The following is a 22564-nucleotide window of genomic DNA, read 5'->3' on the forward strand; positions in this document are numbered from 1 at the left end:
CTATTGTCCGTGATGACATGGCACCAATACCTAATCTTCGTTGTTTGTTTTCACCTTTAAATTTATTGGAAATTCTTTACTTTGAGAACTCACCTTATTCATGTGGATCTGCTGCTGGTACTGCTTCTGCTTCTCCAAAAATTGCTGATGTTGCTGCTGGATGACCAGCTGGGCCAAAGTACTCTGAGGAAGAGGAGCTGACTGGGTTCTGTTCAGTGGCCTGTGACGAGGCAGTTTGTGGGCAGCTCTTATGCCAGGTGAGACTCTCTCCTTTGCTGCTAAAGGAGACTGTGGATGAAGAGGAACCGCTCCTGCAAAACAGGGACATTTCACTCCCCTGTGAAAAACAACAAACTAATAGTTCTAACAGGAAAGAAAGCTGTCAGTAAGAAGAGGGGTGTGTATTGCAGAACTCTGCATCTGCACTGATGCAGTGGGATGTGCATCACGTGCCTTGCCATGCTGGGAAGTTCAGCTGCTGCAAAAGAATGTGATGAAGTAATCATTTTCTCTTTTCTGTAATCATTGAATTCTCTCAGGCTAACAGACTGGAACAGATTCACTAAAAGGGAAAACAAAGATGCTGCCCTTTTTTCTTCCACCCTTCCACTTTTCCCAAGAGTTAGGATGTATGGTATTTGTATTACCGCATTTAGTTTAAATCCAACACAAATGTCATTAAAAAAATCTTAAATAAGTATTGCTGGAGCTTTGATCATTACCAGTCACAAGGAGTTTTTGCTGTCTCATTTGTTCTTTCAGTAACAGATGCTGCAAGAGAGCTTGGTGGCTGCTGTTTGGCTTTCCTTCCAAAGCAATGTGAGGATGAGTTGATGATGGAGGAATGTTTCCTCCATACTGTCCAGCCAAGGCCACTCCTTGTCTAAGTGATGGGGTCTCCCCCTTCTGCTTTTCTTTGAATGACGACGAAGCCTGGCAAAGAACAACAGCATTGATAACTGCTTTTCAGAAAAGTAAATGGTCATTTATACCTCTGCTTGGTTAGATGGTCTTATATCTTCATGAACACATACAGAAGAAAAGTTTAACATCCCTAACTTATACTTTGACCATGAGATAAAAAGGAAGAACATGCCAGTTAAATGTAACACTGTGAGAAACTGAGTACTGAAACCAGTTGAAAAAAAAATCAGCAATAAAAGCCAAAGCATGAGGAATTACTAGTTAGAACATTATTAATGCAAGGATGGGACCTATCCTTAAAAATCCTAAAGGCCTTTGCACAGCCTCCTGCACAGGAAACTAGAGGATCAGAGGAAATAGTTTGCATTGAGTTTGAAATAGGCAAGGCTTGGTTTTTCAAGTAACTTTCCATCACACAGCAAGCCGATCAGCAAAACAAAATAGTTACCTGTAGTAGTGGGAAGCTATTACTTTTCCTGGAGCACTCCCTGACTCCCTGAAGGACAGCACAAATGTAAGTTTCACCCTTTGCAAAGCAAACTTGTACAATTAAACTCTCATCTACAGAATCATCAAGAACTGTTTTATGTGTGTGGCATTTTGAAGTGCCTTATGTGCCTTATAAATTGCACAGTTATTGATTTAAAGCTTTTGGAAGTTTTGGCCCTTCATCATTGCAAATGTACTTTATATTACTTTGTTTTTTGCCTTAAAAAAAACAAAAAAACAAAAAAACAAAACAACCAACTTGAAGCTGTAGTTCAAGCAGAATAACAATTCTTACATCAAGAATAATAACCTAACAGAAATATGCACGTTGAGGCTCGCGGATAACCACTTATGGCAAGTCATAGTAAAAACAGTATCTCTGCTAATACGAATTCCATTAAATTCTAAAATAAGGTTTTCAGTAATTTTTTTTTTTTTGGTGTATGCTTACTTCACACTGCTATCTCACTCCCCTGAAAAACAAACACCAAAGTAAGCTTTACATTCAATTTGCAACTGCTTATTCTAGTAACAGAAATAAACATTACTTGTATAAATCAATCCCTTTGTTTTTTCTAATGCCAAAAGTAACATTTGGTGCTAGTTGGCCACATCAAAAGCTTATAAGATTTGAGAGAGCAAATGAAACATATTTTCATTTCTTTTTAATGTTATAAATTTACTTTGAAGCTAGTTGAAGCTAGTTATATTTCTGTGAAATAGCTAAGAAAATTTTGATGATATCCTCGGAGAAAGTAAGTATTACTTTTCATGATGTTCAATTTTTCCATACATCAAAAACAATAATTTGCTAATATTTCTAGAGAACTGATTTCAGGCTTTCATAGTTTTCTTTGCAATGTTCTGTACCTGATGTTAAAATGTTAGATTGCAGCAGTATATTACTGCTAAGAACAGTAAATGTATTGAAATAGCTATAAAATAACATGGAACTTTGACTTGAAACTACATTTAACACTGCAACTAAGTAGAATTATTACAAACCACTGTGGATTGTAAAGATTTAATTTTTTTTACCTCCACTGAAACCTGTGCTTACAACACCTGATTTCTTCATAGAAGTTACCACCTCCCACACTGTTGTATAGAACTGCCACATATCAGTATTTTTACTCTGTTTTTGTTGTTGTTGTTGGAAAGCAAGGAAATTTTTACCTGCTGTAAATTTTGAAAGTAGCAAAATGTTCGGGTATTTTACTGAGCTAGAGGAATATCACATTATTTTCCTACAATGTTCCAGCTCAGTTTAGGTCATTGCTGGAATCTCATAAAAAAGTTAAAGGTAGAAATTATCATATAATTTAAAATTTTACTAAATAATCTCCTTATATACTTCTTGCCACATCTGAAATCTGTTATCTGGCATAAATGCAATGCATGTGACCCGTACTTAGCTAAGACCCACATTGGCACTTGTTTATTTGAGATCAAGAATGAACATTGCTTTCAAGTTGTGCCCAATGCATAGAGAGGTCTGGTTCCTACTCTGAATTGCTTGTGTACCAAAATGCTAAAAATATAAAGAGAACAATCAGAAAGTAGGTTTTCTGGAAGCAAATGTATGCAGGCAGGCTTGAGACTGGTCACTTACACTGATTTGAGGTTGTATTGCTGGAAGTCCTAAGGTAATATTGGGCAGAGAAGGGGATGTGTACAGACTCAACAAGTTCACTGATTCATCCTGTATCAAAAGGCGTTGCTGGGAAACCAGGTGCTGGAATAAAGGGGAAAACCAACGAAACTTAATCTCCAAACTTTTTTACCTTGGTTATTTTATGCTTTTATCCCAGTAAACAGAAAGTCAATTATGTGCCAGTCATTGGTTTGCAACCCAATGGAGTTCCAGATATGGAAAATTACTGTCCCTCTGAAAACACTGTTGATAGTTCTTTTCTTAAGAAAACAGCTGATATGTGCCTGGGATTATTCCTTGGTTAGTAAATCAAATTTCCATGGAAAGCTGAAATCTTGAGGATTCCTAGATCATCTTATCAACTTCTCATCAACTCAACATCATTTCTTCTCATCAACTCAACATCAGTCCTTCTCATCAACTGGACAGTCACTCCAACAAACTCAGTGGGAATTTATCCAGTGAATTCAGGATTATATCCAGCTGAATCAGGAATATGGATGTAATAAACCTTTACCACAGTTGTTATGACTTTAGATGTAAGGTACAAAATGTGGTTTTGTTAGCCAGATTATGATATGGATATGTTTCAGGCACATTATTTACTTCCATTAACATGAAAATTCTGTGTAGAAAGTAAGGCATCTGCCATTTAAAATAATAGACTATCTCTCTAAAATAATAGACTATCTCTCTCTGTCTCTGTCTGCATATATACACAAAACCAGCATCCTGTCATTCTTTGATAATGAGATGCTCCCCACAGCTTTCCTAATCCATTCAAGTTAAAATAGTTAACACTTCTTTGGAAGACTGGTGATATGGTTTTCAAGGACATGGAACTGCTGATATATTTTTAATTACTTTGAAATAAAACCAGACATTCTACAAAGATCAACCTTTTTATTTCCATAGATTAATTGGGAAGAAAAAGAAAAAGATTACCACATCAGGAATCTTTTTGAAGCCTTTGCCTTTCTGCTTGAACAGTGATATTTTTCAACATGTGGTCTCGTATAGTTGCTTGAATTATATTTTCTGTTTAACTCTTGCTTCCCTCCCAAAACTTTGACTCAGTGAGAGCTACAAAGGTCTTATTAGACTTAGGAACTCTGGCATGATATGGTCCCCAAGGGAACAACATCCTTGAAAAAGAATACCCTGTGTAACAGTATGACACAGTGACTGCTTTCTTCCCAAACAAAAAGCATATGGGACTCCAATAATAGACCACCTCCAAGAGGGATACTGCACACTCGGGCTTTGACTAAAGTAAATATAATAACTTGTCAAGCATGTTGTGGGGAGCTGTAGATTTTCCCCCGGACAAACCTGGAATATCAATTAACTCTGTAAAATACTTCGTGCTAATACAATGCAACTTCAGACCATCAATGAAAAGTGGTTAAGCACAAAAACACAGGATGTTATTCCAAAACATAACCTTCCTCAAACAGTTTGTTTGGAGATACGACCTATCACTGAGACAATAACAGTAGAAGACTATCCCTGTAATTTTCTTTTGGTACCTAGGGAATGTCAACAGATAGCATAGGAAACAAAGAAGCTCCACTTGTATATTACATTAATTCCTGGCTAACAGTGCCTTGCCTTGATAACATCCACCTTTGACCATGAATCCAAGTATAGATTTAGAATCAAGACTGTGGAGATATTATGGAGGCACTCTACAAATATTTAAGTGGAAAATGGACACTCTAATGTGCCTCCTAGGATATAATCAAATTTGTAGCAACTGCAGCATCGATACAAAGCCTCTTGAAAGATTTATGTTTAATATTTGGTTTTTGGTATGCCACTATTATCTTCTAAGATCTGAATTAATAAAAATAACAGTGACAGAGTGTATAGCAGTAAAACACACTACCACACTAAGGTCAGGCATGATTGTTTCATCAGGCAGAAGCAGTGATGTTATTTACCAAAACAGTTTAATGTAGAAAACATAGGCATTTATTAGTAAAAGCATCTAACTTTAATTTCTAATACTGATAATAACCTGTCATTTTCATTTGGGTAAGTGTTTGATCTTTTAAAATATTTTCAGGTAATATTATCCTAAGCATCAGTTTAACCTCATCTTCCAAAAAAATGTAGTAGTCTACCTGCATAAATTAGGGTCCTCTGTGCATCACAGAATCCCAGAATGGGTAAGGTTTGAAGGGACCTCTGGATGTTATCTTATCCAACCACCCTGCTCAAGCAGGGTCCTCCAGAGGCATAAATTTGTGATCCCTGCTGCAGCTTTTCTTTTTACATGATCAACAACATCTTGCAATGGTGGCACATGCAGGAGCTGCCAAGAGAGTCATTTAGTAGCACAACAGCTAAGCCTGTTCTCATCCTACATGCAGTCACGGGGGTTTGGAGTGGCACCTAAATTGCCCCAAAGAGCAATGTGCACTCCTTGGGTCCATAGATCCTGCTTACTGATGCTTAAAATAGCCTGTCAACAGAGTTATCCTCTTTCTTAAAATAGAGTACAAGAACTCAGGGTAACAGTGCATGCTGATCATCAAGTAATCATGAGCTTTGGTTGTGCTGTGCGACCTGCTGAGAGGCAGGAACACCTACATGTGCATGTTTATATGCACATGTATAGATTAAGAGAAGACAGAATGGTTTAACTTTAATACTTGTCAATTGTGGAGCTAATTGTCACAGCTTTCAATATTCACAATTACTTAACACTTGTCTTTCTTGAGGCTTTTGGAATGATCTTTGAAAAAATTAATTTAGACTCACTTCACATACACTTGAAACAAACATCATCAGCTGGTCAGAAACCTACACATTTTTCCACTGGCTTCTAACAAAGATCACCTCAAGGAGCTGAGTATTAAAAGCATGGGGCTGTGGAGTTGTACAAAACAAATATGTGTTTATCTGTCACATATGTAATTTATGTCTCCTGTATAATCAAGTGTTATTCTAGGAAATACTGCTTTCCAAATCACAAATAGAAGAAAGAAATTGACCTCAAGCCCAGTTACACCAACTGGAAACTTTCCATTGCCTTCAATGGCTTTTGACCAGACCGTGAATGCCTAAAATTAATCATTTCACATGACTAAAGCAGGTTGTCCCTCTGAACTCAAGGGACATGCTGTGCAGGGGCTCAATTCTGCTTGCATTTCTCAGGCAAGTAAGATTTAGCCCCGGCACAGCAGGTGACCTGAAAGAGTATGGCATGCTACAGGAGACAAATAGCTACTGCGGTGAACCTTGATGATACTGGAGACAACTGTGCCTAATAAAAACAGGATTTTATTTATAAGGTGCAATTAAAATCCTGAGTTCAACTTTCAAGTTTCATATAATGAGACCAGTGTTTTAACAAATGGTAGTGAAAGCACCATTAAGGGAACTGTGATAGTAAAAGATTATCTGCAAAGCTGCAGCATGTGCAGTGCACCTTTGCTCATTCAAAAAATTGTAACCGTCTACCCACCAGACTGTTTGCTCCAGAGACTAAACCACTTACAAGTCTCAATATTCCAATGGATGTGGTAAAAATATTTTAAAAATCCGTTTCATTACTGATAATGCTCTAATTCTGTCCATGCACTGGAATGTAATCATTACAGTACTGACTCATGTTTTACTGGTAAATGACTCTGTCATAGCAACCTGTTTTTCCCCAGCAAAAAGTGTTTTATTTGCTGCCATGAAAACCGCGGCTATCCACCCACTCAGATATGAGCACAACACTTACTGCAAATGTCACAACGACGATTATGAAACAACAGCCATGTGAGTCATACGGGATTACAGAAAAACAAGTGATATTTTGGGTGATTTTGGAACACTCAGCTTATTATTAGAAACTTCTGTACTTTGTGAATCAGATTAAAAATTGATTAGCTGTATAGCCTTTGAGAGCTGGCTAACACTGAACTAGGAAAGAGATCTGTAGGAGTTTGGCTGCTGTTAAACTACCAAAGAAAATCCCACTGAAATAAGAATCACTGAAGCTGAGATTTATGGAAAATGTTTGAACCCACAGGACCACAGTGCGGAGAGTCAAGTAACCAGAGAGGTAAAGAAATCCCCAACTGGATCCAGAAGTGGAAGTCTGTAGTTTCAGCTTCTTAGCACATTTCACCAAGTGAATTGACTGATGCCAGCATGCAGAGCTCAACTTCTAAAGGAATGTTTTAGGCTGCTTTGAGCATCTTTGAATGTAGGTTGGGGTTATGATTTTTGATGTCTGGCACAGAAGTGGCAAATAATATGCAATGTGATGTTCGACTAGCAAACAGAATATAACTGCTGGGTTATGAGCTTTCCAAATCTCCCCAGAGACCACCAGCCTGACCAGCCTATATGTATTTCTGATGGTGCAAGTGTCCAGGAACAGTAACATACAAATTAATGAGCATCATGTATCAGTCTGAGATATTACTGCTCTTCCATTTTGTAGACCCCTCAAGTCAATAAGAGATCCAATTAGATAAGATTTCCTATTTCATACAGTACATAATAACATCCACGTTTTACCAACTTCTATGTAAAACATTCCCAGTAGTAAAACACACAACTTAATTCCACTGAACTAGGATCTGATCTAATCCTAATAATCTTACTCTGCATCATTAAAATTTCTTTGCAATCACATATGGGAGGCTATGAGACAAGACCACATGTTAGCCATCAATAAATTTTTTTTCCTTTTGGTTACGGGCCAGAGAGAGGCTACTAATCAGTGTGCAGAGGTCACCCACCTGCCCCCTGGATCATAGTTCACACACACAATTAATTCATTATGGGGAAAAGTCACTGCTGGAGGTTGAACTGCCCATTCCAGGGTTTTTTTTAGGTGAATGTCCTGCCACTGACCTGGAGAAATAGCTCCATTAACTTAAACTCTGTTAAATCATATTTTCTTATGCAATTTTTCTAACATAAACAGCATAAAACAACAACTAATAGAAAACCTTGCCACCAAAGCAGGAACTGTGGTAAGTACAGGCTGGATATAGTATATTGTGGAATTTGAGTCTCTCAGTCAAATTAGTTTACTGTCCCTTTACAATATTGCCATGGAAAGCATGACTTGGGCATGTCATCTGTGCTCAATGAGGTTTATCACAACTGATTTACCATCTGCATTCCTGTTGTTATAGGCACGTATGTATGAAACAGAATAAGGAGTAGTTAAGATTCCTTCCGTTTACAATCTCACTTTACAAAACCAGTATTCAAGAATTCTGGCATGACATTTACGGTGGTTAAGTACTGCCCTGATAAGGAAACTGAGATACAGTAAAATAAAAGGGAGATGTGACAAGGATTTAGTCATCTAACTCCAATACTGTGATTGAAGAAATCTACTTCAGCATTCATCTGAACCCAGGACTACGGTGTTATGAGTTAGGATAACCAGTGCCTAGAGCACTGTTTTGTATGCAGGAGTTCTTTATCAGCATGGAGCACTGAGCACCTCTTTCAGGTCATCCCAAAAGGTAATATTCTGTAACCAAGTTCCTTTCACAGCTTCCTTCACTCTTCCAGTAGCACTACTGCTGCTTTTCCCTGAACTTTTGTTACCATGGAGTCTACTGAACATGCATCTCATACATAAAATATATCACATATATAACATACTGTGATGTCAGCCTGTAGTGTCCTGGTATCCCAATTACTCTGCTTGTGAGTATGATCAAGTCAAATTTTCCATCCTCTTCAGTCTAGAAACCTGACTAATTATCTACACTGTAATGAATCTTACCTCAGCTTGAATATTAGATGGCAAAACTGAGGTTTCATTTTCTGTTGTACTGCTGGTCGGACCATTGCTTGGGGAACTGGGACCTGATCCAGGGGAACTGCTACTGACTGAGGATTCTGAAAAACAGATTAAACATACATGAATTTCACTCTGGAAAGGTACACAAAATCTTGATTAATTATACAATCTTTATAGCATAGGGCTTTTTTTGCTGTTGAAAAATATCTATTGGTTAGACTATTTACTTACATTAAAGACTCTTGATTCATCTTCCATTTCTTTGGTTTTCTTTTTACAGCTAAGAAGGAAAGATACTCTTGATCTTTCCCCTTCTGATCTATGTCACATAAGAAGAATTTAGTATTTATTATTTATTATTCCCACAAAGATGGTTATGATACTCAGTATCAGGCAAAGACACCAACACAGAGCTTGTAATGAGTAAAGAAACTCTTTCCTTTTTAATTGTAAAGAGTCCTGGCTCTGTAAGAGATAAGGCCTACTGCCATCCTTTCTGTCTAGGAAGGGGATGACCCCACTGTGGAGCAATCATTACATACACAAGTACTAATGGCAAAATACACACCTTCACTACATCTTTGGCACATATATGAAGGAACATTTACAGTATGTAAAGACATTAAAATACAGTTTGAAAGGCTGCATGCTATCTTGATTTAAAAAGTCCCAACTTCTGTCTAAGACAAAGGGGTAGAGGATGACCTCATTGTATGTTGTTCTATTGAGTTTTTCTAATTCTACACTGATATAAATTATATGTATGTAGTGGAAACAGTAAAAAGGTTAAAGATGGAAGAGTAATCTGCTAGTGGAGGTAACCCTCTTTCAAGGGATAGCTTTCAAATTAAAGCACATTAAATTTGAAAGCACTCAAGTAGTTGAAGAAATTAATATCTAAATGTGGCAGCAAATATTCTATAGCCACCTCTTTGCTTATTTACTCTTTATGCCTTAGTTCATATGCAAAAAAAAATGTTTTCACTTTGACTGACATCAGAGGAGGCTTCCTAGCTGTTACTTGGATCTCTTACTCTTTGATTTACTGAAGTGACTCCGTACCCAGCTATACTAACTGGCCATGTAGAAGTTCTTGCATTGTATTTTCAATCTGCACAAGAAAAGTGGAGACACACAATCTTCTTCTCTCATTTTTTGAAAATTAAAATAGCACTTTTTGTATAAATAGACATTTAAATAAAGAGTTATTTTCAGTTAAGAGAATAAAAAGCAAGGGGAAAAAGATTTCAGGCAACAATGTTTAACCAGGGTTATGAAAGGTCTAAAATATCATATAGCCAATATTAATAATTATAACAGCAATCTGAAAAGTTTCAAGTTGTCAGAGCTAGGAAGAGAAGACATCTATTTTAATGTTTCTGCTCTTTCAATAGCATCATGAAAAGACCTCCAGTAATAAATAATTCACTTTATACCTTATTTTTAGAAGTGAAAATGGTAAAGAAATCAGCTAAAATTAAGGAAGTGGATATCAAGAATCTCATAGAGGCTTTGGCAAATAAAATTAATAAATTAGCTGTAGAAAAATTATAATCTGAAAATCATTTATCAGAAAAATACTTTATGTAGTAACTTTCATGCTTATATTCACATCTCTGTTCCAGTTTCACACATGACACATTGTGTAATGTTGTCGCAAGAATTGCACATACAGGGACACCAATGTGTTTATTCAAGTTGTATTTTAATTCCGTCTTTGTGGGACATAATTCTGATATATTAGGTGAATTCAGATATATGTCTTATAGACCAGTAACAGTTGATTGAATAAAGATATGGCCTGATCACCTGAAAAAGCCATGAATCTACTAAATATCAATGCAAAGTTAAAGCAAGAATTGTCAGAGTGAAGCCAAATACTGCAAATGCTCATTTTGTTTAGCAAACAGTTTCAATTCTGAAGTACCACCACTGTTCTGTGGGCTGTGGCAACTAATACAGAATTTCCCCATCCTTACTCACCTGTCACCTCGAAAAGACGCTTTTTGAATGAACTGACATTTCCATCCTTCCTCCTGAGTAAAGGACTGCTTCTCCTTTCTGTAACCTTTTGTTTTAATCTTGAACGTACCTTCAAATTGGGCTCTGAAGCTGGAAATGAAGAGAAGAAAATATGTGACTACAAACCCAATTCCTGGCTTGTGTCAGACACCACTGACCCTGTAGGACCTCATCTGGTCCAAGGAGGGCTTGGAGGCAGAGATTTTACTGCCCAGCCTTCTCAGTCATCCTGTTGCTCCTCAGACAACTTAATTTTAGATTGGAAGCTAGAAAAGAGTTGAAGAGAGCTGAAGTGCTTGAGATCCCAGCATTTTTCTCATTCCATTGCAACTTTGAAGTTACCCATTAATTATTGTTACTGCGATATGTATTAATAATAAATGAATACAAATTGAATTTACATTATTTTTATCCCTCTTGTAGGGGAAAACTTGGAAAACACATCTTGGAACTTGGAACATTATAACTGGATTAAGGTTAATTGCAGAAACAGAGATTAGCCTCCACTGGTGCCTTTTGATTTCTCTGAGAAATATAAATTACGACAAGCCTTGCTGGCAGAACATTCCTTGGTCAGTGATTTTAGGCCCAGAACTTTAGTGTTTTCTGAGAAACACACCAAACAACTAGATTTATGACAGTGTCTTAAGAACATTTACACAGAAAAATATATGCTCTGAAAATGAAGAAGTAGAATTGATTCCCAGAAAACCTAGGATTATATTTAATGCACCTTGGGTAAGTTCCACCTTTGTTTCCTTAATGGATACAGTCTTTTCATACGAGGGCCAGCTCTGCTGTGCTTTTTATTTTGTAGTATTTTTAGCATGATAAAGTGTTTCAGGTAGTCATTGATTTGTTCTTCAAATAAACCCTATATCAAACAGACTGCTAAGGGCTAGTGAACAACAATTGTGGAATATAATTTGTTTTTATTTCCCTTTCTGGAACTGAGGATTGGCTAAGCAATATCTCAAAACAGAGAGACCTAAAAACTGGGATCAGTTCTCTCTCCTATGCACAGACTTAAACCTAGCCTCAAAGAAGGAGCAAGAGTTAGCAGAAAACCAAAATACATTATATCTTCACTCAATTCAGAATTACACCATTTATCACTTTGGGGCAGGAACTCAATCCTATACTTCTATTACCAGTCCCTTCCCTCATGTCACATTGCACACCTTTTTTCCTTCTGTCCCACCTGCTCCATCAGGGATGGAGAGGCTAGAAATGGTCACTGGAAGGCAAGGGGGCTGTACCTCACTGCAGAGTTTTTGTGACCGGCAGTACCTCTGTCACACGCTGACCTTTGTCATGCACTGCATTGCACATGGCAAGGGCTGCCCTCTGAAAACCCTGTGTGTTAGATACATTTCAGACCAAGATACAGAGGCTAGAACAACACTGGAAAACTTTAATAATAAACCTATTGACTAGAAATTTATTTTTATCACCTACTACCACTGTTAAGGTGAATGGTTCTAACAATAACGTACAGATGGCTTGTTTACTATCTCAGATACCATTTACAATGAAATTGAAAATATAAAATATGATAATGGGCTATGATTACAGTATATGATACCACCACAGATCTCACCAGGTGTGATGACATTTAAGAGAAAGGCACTCACTCCTGTTGCACTTACATTTATTTCCATTTCTACTATTCTGTACTTTTTAAAATCAGAATACATCTGTACATATACAATCTGTGCATCCATGACAGATGAATGTGATACAAATCCTCTGCAACACTCACTGGAGAAATTCTCCACTCCTGTGTAAATTTTTCATGCTCAGTCACAGCAATTCCCTTTCTATTTTTACCAAATTCCTATCACATTCTGCATCTGAATCCATCATATAAGCCCAGAAAATAAATTTTAAAGTCAATGTATGAATTTATGAGCCATCCAAGGAGATGCATGAACATCAGCAATAATTTTAAAATGGAAATAATCAATTTTAATATTAAGTGGCATGGAGGACAGTGGTTTTAAAAATATAAAATAAACCCCACAATACAAATCAAAGCTAATGTTTGAAGAAAGTGTTTGCTTCAAATTCTGGCTTTCCTGAATTTTCTCCCTGAGACACTGCCAGCTCCTAACATGGTACTTACTAGAACTCAACAGCTAGCAAAATGAATTCTGGTTTCAGTGGACAAAGCATACAAATCTAAGCAATTTGAGGATATCTGGTCCAATTAAAAAAATGTAGAACTGAACATTGGTTTCTTGACTCCCAGCAGTGGCTGAGACATTGGCTTGGTGTGTGACTGTAGAGAACACTGAACCATCCTGCTGCACCAAGGCTGGGACAGAATTATTGTTCATTGCAAGAGGTATGGCTCACAACAGCAATCCTATGTGCTTCAGTGCACTTCTACATGAGGGCAGTAATAAGACATCTATAATTGTCAACTCTCTTCTGACAGTTAGAAAGGCAAAATTAAGTATTTTAAGCTTCAAATATGGAGCTGTGGATTGCAATTATAAACATATACATGTATATACACACTGACTGCCTCAAAGCACATACATAAAATCATTTAGAAATTGTTTTAGTCCTTTAAACTCTGAAATGTGAATGTTAGCAATGTGAAAAAAGTGAAAATAAATTTTTCAAAACTTTTTTTTTTTTAATTAGATTGTTCCCCTAGTATTTGCAAGAAATTTGGAAAGTCTTAGTAGCAAATGGCCCAGAATTATTATAATTAATTTGCCTTATGTTTCAAATGAGTATTTGACTCAATACTTTAACTAGTGGCTCTTAGAGGTGGTTCTACAAAGGGGTAATGTTCAAAATAACTGTTTTGCATTAGCCACCCTGTAAGTATTTTTACTGCACATTATTTGCTCCTTTGCTCAGCTCAATTAATCCATTGCCAAGGCTGACTATGTTCATGACACAAAGGCATTCTCCATGAGGAAAACTGTCTCATGGGGAGTCAATGCCAAGAAACTTTTGAGGCAAAATATTTACTCTCCAGGTTGTTGTAGAGTAGCTTTCTCAAGCAAATACAAGCCCCTAAGAAGTAACTTTTTTGCTACAGTAATACCACAAAATTGTTGAAAAGACCATCAGGGAATCTATATGGTGATTCAACCAAGACACTGACACAGCAAGAAAATTAATGTACATGGCTAACTTGCTATATGCTAAACATCCCGCTGGGGTCCAGAACTCAAAACTAGATTAATTCTACCCCATAGAGCAGATATCCTGCATCTCACTTTCCTGAGGAAAAGAGGCCTCTCTAAGTGCTGGAGGTGTGGAATGGGGTGGGTTTTGCTGGGTTTGATGACTCCAGCTATAGTGGACTGAATCATCTGACCAAGGAACCCAAATGCCACAGACAAGAGAAAAACAAGAGCACACAGCCAGTAATGTGGCCATGAGGATGAGGAACTCAGCATGGCAAATTTTCATAGCAGCAGTCCAGTTGGTTGGGCTGTGAATCTAAAATCTCACTAAGAGACAGTATGCAGCTGATATTGGTTTAGTTTATCTCTGTTTAGCTAACCTCTTTGCTCCACAAATCTTTGCACTTCTATTATATTTAGCTCTTTGGAACAAGTAATAATCAATTTACACTTGGAGAAAGTGAACATACATTATTTGAAAGTATTTTGTTGCAAAGAAAACAAAAAGACACAGCTATTTTCTCTGAAGGCCATCAAAGCCCATGTCATTGTTCTCAATGGGAATCAGCTGGTACCCGTTTGAGTGATCCACTTCAGAGGATTTCAGGAAAGACTAGTCTGAAAATGACTCTTAATGTAGATGTAGCATAATTTGGAATTATGAGATGTTGCAGTAATATGGCTTGTTCAGTTTTGTTGCTATTACCTTATTCTCTTTTTAGTGCTGGTAATTAGGGACTGGTGTTACTCTTTTAAGTGGGAAACAGATAAGAAAGACAGAAAGGATTAGTTTAAACAACAGCAGAAGATATCACAGGCAATCAAAGGATTGGTTACCTAACATTTTGCTATGACTTGTAATTATGTCTACAGAACTAAGAACTTTGACTGTAGGTGAAGGAGAAAAACAGTGTCTGAATAAATTTTCTCATATTTTACAATGGCTTCATGGAGGAAGAAAGTATAAACTGTACTGTTAAAAATGGAAAATATACAGGCTTCTGTGTAGGTACAGATTAATTTCATCACAAGAGCTATCATTGATAGGTGAAACAAACTAGTCTCTCCAAAGAAACATGATGCTCAAATACAAGCATAAGAGATAGGAAAATGATTCAGTGAAGTCATTACAGCCTATACTCCACTTTGCTTAATATTAGCAATTTGCAGATACTAGCATTAAATAATATAGCCTGGGGCCAGATTGCTCCCAAATGAGCTGAGGTTTTTTTGACAGGGCTTTTCTTCACTGTTTCTTTTTATTAAACATACAGAGATATTTAAGAAGAAGGAATGAAAATTCTTTTTACGCATAGGGAGAAGACATATATGAAGAGAATGTAAAAGACAATAATGCACTACTTTCTGATGGTTCCTGGAACACAGTAGTACTTTTGTATCAGAATAGTGTGTGCCAACTTCAAATCAGCATTTAATGAAGCCAGGCAGGAAATGGGGGATGGGAGAGGGTGCATAGCAAGCAGGTTCTCATCTTGAGGCTAAAGCCCTATATAGGAAGCCTGAAGAACAGAAAGTGAGCTTTTGTCCAGATTCCGAAAGGCATTCCGAAAAGCATTTCCTTTTCCTCACAAGCAGGCTGGCTTAGCAAAGCTGTGGGGCAGTCAAGATAAATGATGCTAAATTTGGCTAAAAAAGATTCCAACACCAGCATGAGCAGCAGCAGCAAAACTGACATCCTATTCGAGGAAGATAAATTGTCCGCCATGGCCCAGGCATCAACTGTTATCACTAAGATCCTTTTTAAAACAGCAGCCTGAAATACCCTAACATAATTAGGTCACCAAAAACAATTAAAAACAAAAGTCTTCAAGATCTTCAAGCATATCTTCACAGGTATTCTCTATTTCTTTAGCTACATTTTTTTAAGGTGTGAAGACTCATATGTACTGATTTAAATATATTCTGCACTGTACTCCGTGCAGGAGTTTGGGTTTTTTTTCTGGCTCATATCTAACAAGCATCAGTAATTGAATAGACAGTCAAGAAATCAGTTTATTCACACCACAAATGTTGCTTTTTAAAAATATTATTGTACTAGAGACTCATGTACAGACAAGGATTTTGTGCTGAACAACATTCAACCATAACACTCCATGCCTAAGATAGCTCAAAGTACATCACAAAATGATGATGTGTGGGTACAGGCCATCAGAACTGCAAAACAAACATTAAGATGGTTAGCATAATGGGGGTATTGCCAGCACACGACTGGTTTATCCTTTGTCAAGTTTCTTTTTAACACTCTGACAATTGAATATTTTCAAGAAGATACTGCATGTGGATAATGAGATAACTTGGAGATTTCTGTTGTGATTTATCCTGAAGCAGGAGGGCAGAATTGGAAAAAAACACACTGTGAACAGATTCTTATTTTGTCGGGTCCATTGCGTAGCTCAACAGGTTTCTGGGTGCTGTGGACTCCCAGTCATCCTGGCAATATACATAAATAATAAAACAGCCTGCCTGCCTATGCTATGCCAGGGTCTGGAGACCAAGGAAAAGGTCAAATCCCATATTAATGCTGCAATAAAATCAACCACAACAGTCATATCTTAGGTTCCTAAGAAGCTGAAGGTTGTGGCACCAGTTTCCCCTTCAGTTGAGGTAGGCATAATCAAATGCACAAGACAGCCCTAAGCACTACCAGAAAGGATAAATGCGAAGATAATCTGGGCTTCCTCAGCAACTATGGATGCAACCAAAGCCTGGCAGAAAGCCAGACAGGCAGAGAGACACAGGTCAGGGACAAAAGCTGTTTGCAGTTTCCTCAGCTGCTTTGTGAAGAGTTGTGAATGAGAGACACAGGTGGTCTCACAGGTCTCATAGCCTTTATGGTATGCGGTTCTCACAATCATGTAACTATTCTCTGCTCTGAACGAAGTTTCTGATTGCTGCTCTGGCTTCCTGTAGGCAGCCACCGTGTTTCACCCACCTCCACATGATTATATAAAGCATAGGCAAGATGAGCGGTGCCTCTTTGTCTTCATACATGACTGACTGACATTTGCTGTAGAAGCCCACATCCCAATGAAGACAATATTGGACAATGTGCACATGGACATTCTCCCCACTGGATGACAGACTAGAAGATGGTAGTAGTCTGCATGTAGTGTAATTCTGTGGGTCCAATGACTTCTCAATTCTGTTGATTGAAAATGCCACTTCTGAAAGAGTTTTAAATTAGATTTATGAGAGTGAAAGCTCTCTATGCTTTCTCTAAAGCTCTTCCAAGAACTACATGGACCTGACTGCTGGGTGGTCCCAACAAGGCAGGAGAACCAGATACAGCAGTACAGGATGGTGATGCTTTGTTTTTCTGGCTTGCATCACCTAATGTGTTTTCAGGATCTACTGAAACTCTTTCCTGTACAACCATTCACTTTATGGGGAGTGCTGGTCATATGTGAAACCCTTTAGTCCTTTGCTTTATTTTACTTCTGTAAAAGGTAGAATGCTTTATTTTTTCAGACTAAGGTAAATATCCATGTCCTAAATAAAAAAACAGGTTTAGTGAAACACATGGTAAAAGAGCTAATTAGATTAGAGGGGATCTTGTAGCCCTTCTGCTCTCTTCAGGCTAAGGAAACCAATTTAACAAGATTAGAAATTTTTCATTAATTTTCTAAAGCAGGTTCAAAAATTAAATAGTCCCTGAAGATGCTTTAAATATCTAACTTTTCTTTGTTATTCACTTCAGTATGTATGAAACATAAAATATTTGTTTCCTTATCCATGCAAACAAGTGTTATCTTTCTAGGCACAATTTATTGAGTTAGATGTAGAAATTACTTATAGTACTGCTTGGATTTAGCCAAAATTGGAGATCTTGAATATCTTAACAGTATGATGTATTATTTCCTGTTGATATATGTTCTTCATGTAACCTATAAGGCAAAAAAACAGGTCTCTCAATAGAATTTTTAATAAATTCTGGTTTTTAGCAAAGAAGCAGCATCTCCTTGCATTTGCACCACAGGGTTATACAGCAGTTTCAAGAAGGCCGTGGTTTTACTGGGCCTTATGAATCTTCGTTGCTTCTCAAGTCTGCTGAAACCATGACAGTTCACTACTATGTCAGGTTCATCCTAATCTTCTTACAGGCAAAATAATATCCTTTTCCAATAATAAGTAGAGGATTAATAAGCAAATACTACTTTACTGTCTTGAACCATAGAATCAGGAATAAGGATAGTTTAAAATTAATTTTCATCTTCTCTCCACATCGTCAAATTCTGTAATTTTATTACACCTTTACAGCACTTTCTGGAGCCAACTCTCATCTGAGTTCTCAGGAGATGTAGACGAGAAAAGAAGATGAAAAAGGTGCTTGAACAGAGGGTATCCCTCATTTGAATGCTAATAATTCAGTTAATAAATTAAGATATGCATGACTGGCAGTCCTTCTGGTTAGGTCTCCACTGGTAATTCTTACCCTTTCTTCTGACCATCTACACCAGCCAGTTCTAGCTGGGAAGAAGTAATGGGATTACAATATCCTACTTTCTGCAAATATAGCAAATCCCACTCTTCAGTCTAAATCCTCCTCCCAAATCCACTGAATCCCAAGAAAAAATATTCTGTTCAGTGAAGAACTGTCACAGATAATCCCCTAGCCCCCAAAGTCAAGGCTTTTGCCATGGTCACCATTTGACCCCTAGATACATAATCTATTTTTTAAAGAATAATCATGTTCATGATTATGTTGTTCCCCAAGCCCCATAAAAGAAGGAACTAGTTCACAGGGTGTTTAAATCCCCCTGATTTTAATTTAGGAAAATATCCAGCAGTGATAACTCACGTCAGGCAAAAAGTACAGTCCAATATTTCATCAGCCTTCAGAAATTCATGATGAAACACCATCATCTTCTCCCCCAGTTTAACAGGGCATCAGTGTCATCAGTAAAGGTGAGCTGGTTAGGTCTAGACTGCTGAATCATACCCTGGAGTTGTCCAAAGGCAACAGGTTGCCAAGAAAACAAAAGCAACCAAAACACATCTTGCTTTCCTAGCAGAAGAGAATCATTGGCCAAGTTAATCTCAAAAGTAGGAAGGCAATTCAGCCCCACTGAAGAAAAATTATGGTAAAATTAGCTCCAAAGTCATGTGGGCATTCAAGTCACGTCTGTCTTCTTGAACTTCTGTAGGCAAGGCCAACGCTGTGAAAGCATCTCTTCATGTTAAGCAAAGTGAGAAGAAAAACCCCAAATTTGAAGTCTTAGCTGGACATCCATACTACACCTTCACAACCATACGGAATTAAAATAAATTTACTTTTAGATAGATACTTAATCTCTGGGATATAATTCCAGTCCCCTACAACTTAATTAGCTAAATATTCAATGTAGCCTTCCATCTGGTAGAGTAATTTCACAAGAATAATTGTGCACCACCATAACTCAACGAGACACTGAGGAAAACCATTGAAATGCTATTTCCTTTCCTTTGGAAGAGAATTATGTACAATTTCAGCATGCTTTGCGTTTCTAACAGTTAAAACCAACGGGGAGGTATCACTCTCATTTATATTACTTTCCCATGAGAAAATCAAAAGCAAAGTACAAAGCTTATGCCTTTGCTCATGAATGGCTCTGTAATACTCACTTGGCTTTAGCCACAACATGTTATTTGGCAGCTAAACCCCTTAATTAGAGTTGTGAGTTTGAATAGATTTTTTCAGTGAAACTGTGCTTTGCAGAATTTTGGAGAAGTGCAGTCTTTACTAACCGATATCTTCTATTTTGGATGATCCCATACCATGTGATTTCCACTTTTCACTTCTCTGGTTTTCATCTTTAGATGTTCTTTTTACTTTTCTAAAAGTTTTCAACTGTCCCTGCTCTAGATGCAGTAGAAGAAAATTCCTAGTCCTACTGAAATCAAACAGGACAGCTTCTACTGACTTCAAAGAGTCTCAAATTTTATATGCAGTATTTTGCAACTTATTTATCCAGAGGGAATAAGCTTTGAAATCCCCATTAAAAACATTCCACTTCATTTTCAATGGACATTATGCTCTTAAAATGCTTTAGATTTTAGGACTGCTCTCTGTTGCTTATTGAAGGGGTTTCTTTAGGTTCAAAAGTCAAAAGGTGTCTAGTATCTGTTTACTTGCTTATCAAAAATTTGTGCAAAGTACTTCTTAATGCTAATTTATAAAGCATTTTTGAAAACATAGTGTAAGAAAGCTTTTATGTACTCACATGAAGCAGAACTTCTCAATTCAATTTTGGTTATATATTGGTCAGTAAAAGAACTAAGACAGTATTTTGATCAAGATTGAATAATTAGTTTAGTTATGAAGAAGGGTTGATAGTGTCATAGAATAATTACTGGCAAAACAGAACATGATATACGTACATGGAGTGGGATTTTTGCTAAAAGAGAAAGCCTTTGAATCCAGAAACTGAGTAAATTTTTTACCCACTCACAAAAAAAAAACTTGCTTTCTGCAATTAAAAGTAAATGTTAAATAAAATACATTAGAGGAACAACTTTCCACTGATGGGAAGACTATGATGATCTTCATGAGAATCATTCTGCTGATGCCTCCTGTTGAATCCTGGTGCAGGCCCTGACAGCTTTCATACCTATACAAGTTCTTTTCTCTTTGACAGTGTCATTTAGCCTACCCTAGCATTCGTTTTTATTTAGTTTTAAGATATCTCAAATAAATTTTCCTCTAACTTAAGCTCAATCAGAATGACAGGACATCCCTCCTCAGCCCCAGCTGGGGAGGCTGCAGTGCTCTGATGGGCTGGAGACAAGAGCAGCCCCACACAGTAGCTACAACCACATCACATTTCCTCGGAGCTGCTGGCTCCCCAGGCCTGGACACGGGTTTAGCCGGCTCTTTACGTGAATCCAGAAGCTTTGCCTCCAATTCACTCAGTGGAAGTTTTTTCTCTTTCTAAAACTTCCTACTACTAATTACATGCTCTGAAGTTATTGATACTGAATTTGGGAAGGCTGAAAACATTTGGTGATTAATGGGAAGAGGAGTCCAGATCAGGGTACCTTTCCTCCTTCTCACTGTCATAAGTACTGATTTCTTCTGGGCATATTACCTAGTCCAAATTTGCCGAGATGGTTCACCAACCCAAGGAAACAAGGACTCTGGAGAGGCCGGAATGCTTAGGATCCCTGGAAAATGGGATCAAATTAAGAGAATCATATGTTTGCCTCATTTCCTTGGTTCAATAAACAAAGTGCCTCTCCCATTTATTGTTCTCACTCATAAATTCAGAGAAAAATAGCACTTCTCTGAGCTGGACTTCCTCATTTTGGCAGACATGGTAATTGAGGGTTTGGGATACTCTAAGCCTTTTTTTTTTAAATGAAAACCAAAATAATTCCAGCTTTTTCATATACTGTTACATCACAAAAGAGTGTTTTCCTAGAAAATGCAAACAGAAATAAAATTTAGTGGCATAAAAGGGGGAAGGAGAAAAACCTTCACACACAAATTGTTTTTCTTCTGATTTTCAACTGCTCCAGTAAATTACTGAGTCACTAAGTACACAAAGAACTGTAAGGAAATATTCTAATTAATTTCTTTTCTTAAAAAATTACGTCTGCTGAGTTCTCATTCAGGAATCTTTCATTCTAATTTACACAAGAGCTACACTGTTATTTTACTGCCTAATCAGGTTAACTTAATGTGGTTTTTACAGAGCGATCTTCATGGCTGTGCAGGACAGACTTCTTCCTCTCTTTCATCACAATATTAAACAATCCTTCATCTCCCCTTTTTTCCTGTATGGAATTACACAAGTTCTCCCATCCAAGGAAGAACCTCATACTATTTGTTATTAAAAAAAACCCCATGCTATGTTTCCATTGAGTATGCTTCCAATTTTTGGAAAGTGAGCTACAAACATTTTCTCAAATTGTTACATTGTGACAGCTCTTCAGATCCCTAAGCCCAATGCAAGTCGTAAGCATACAACTCCATCTGCAAAGAAAGATTCAACTGGCACAAAACCAAAGTAAATAGAAATACTGATTGACATTCCCATTCTTCCATGATTGTGCTAAACTCAGGAAAGAAAAAACAGTTCATACTTGATATGATGATGTCCCCAGGAATTTCTTCCAATAAAAACCAAAACATGAAACAAAATGCAGAAATTCCACCTACAGCAACATTTTTAAAAAGTATACAGCTTCAGCCAGAGAGATAACCCTTGTTGGAACTTACTGGCTTTTGCTGGTTTACATCAACACTTGCATACAAAAAATGAAATTTTAAAGACTGGAGAAAATGCAAATGTGAGAGCCTTTTACCAGAATTTCTACATTTTAAAAAGGTAAAAGAAAAAAATAGAAAAAAAAAAGAATTATTTGAAAAGCTCTTCTACCCTGCCAAACCTATATTGCTTATCATGTTTTGTATCCTCATACAGAGGATAATATTTTCCTGGACAGATAGTCACAGAATAGAGGAGCTCAACAAGCAAAAGTTCCCCGTTATTAAATGATCAGATTTTCAAAGTACATGGCTCCCATCAGAGCTCTTAAAACAGTCAGTATGAATTT

General features: G+C 37.2%; 1 protein-coding gene across 18 annotated transcripts in view; it reads right to left on the reverse strand.

Moving 5' to 3' along the window:
• The window catches only part of HDAC9 (histone deacetylase 9), a 460804-nt gene that overhangs the window by 196484 nt on the left and 241756 nt on the right, over nucleotides 1-22564 (reverse strand). For 12 of the 18 annotated variants that reach the window (XM_068209506.1, XM_068209496.1, XM_068209568.1 and 9 more), the window contains 6 exons: nucleotides 10821-10949; nucleotides 8820-8935; nucleotides 3026-3148; nucleotides 1373-1420; nucleotides 723-933; nucleotides 94-311 (listed from right to left, as the gene is read on the reverse strand). In XM_068209506.1, coding sequence (XP_068065607.1) covers nucleotides 94-311; nucleotides 723-933; nucleotides 1373-1420; nucleotides 3026-3148; nucleotides 8820-8935; nucleotides 10821-10949 — 845 coding nt within the window. The remainder of the gene's footprint in view (nucleotides 1-93; nucleotides 312-722; nucleotides 934-1372; nucleotides 1421-3025; nucleotides 3149-8819; nucleotides 8936-10820; nucleotides 10950-22564) is intronic. The other 6 variants (XM_068209539.1, XM_068209531.1, XM_068209514.1 and 3 more) reach the window with 1 other exon arrangement.

This window comes from Anomalospiza imberbis, chromosome 1, assembly GCF_031753505.1.
Source record: "Anomalospiza imberbis isolate Cuckoo-Finch-1a 21T00152 chromosome 1, ASM3175350v1, whole genome shotgun sequence".
In the NCBI taxonomy this organism is placed as follows: Eukaryota; Metazoa; Chordata; class Aves; order Passeriformes; family Viduidae; genus Anomalospiza; species Anomalospiza imberbis.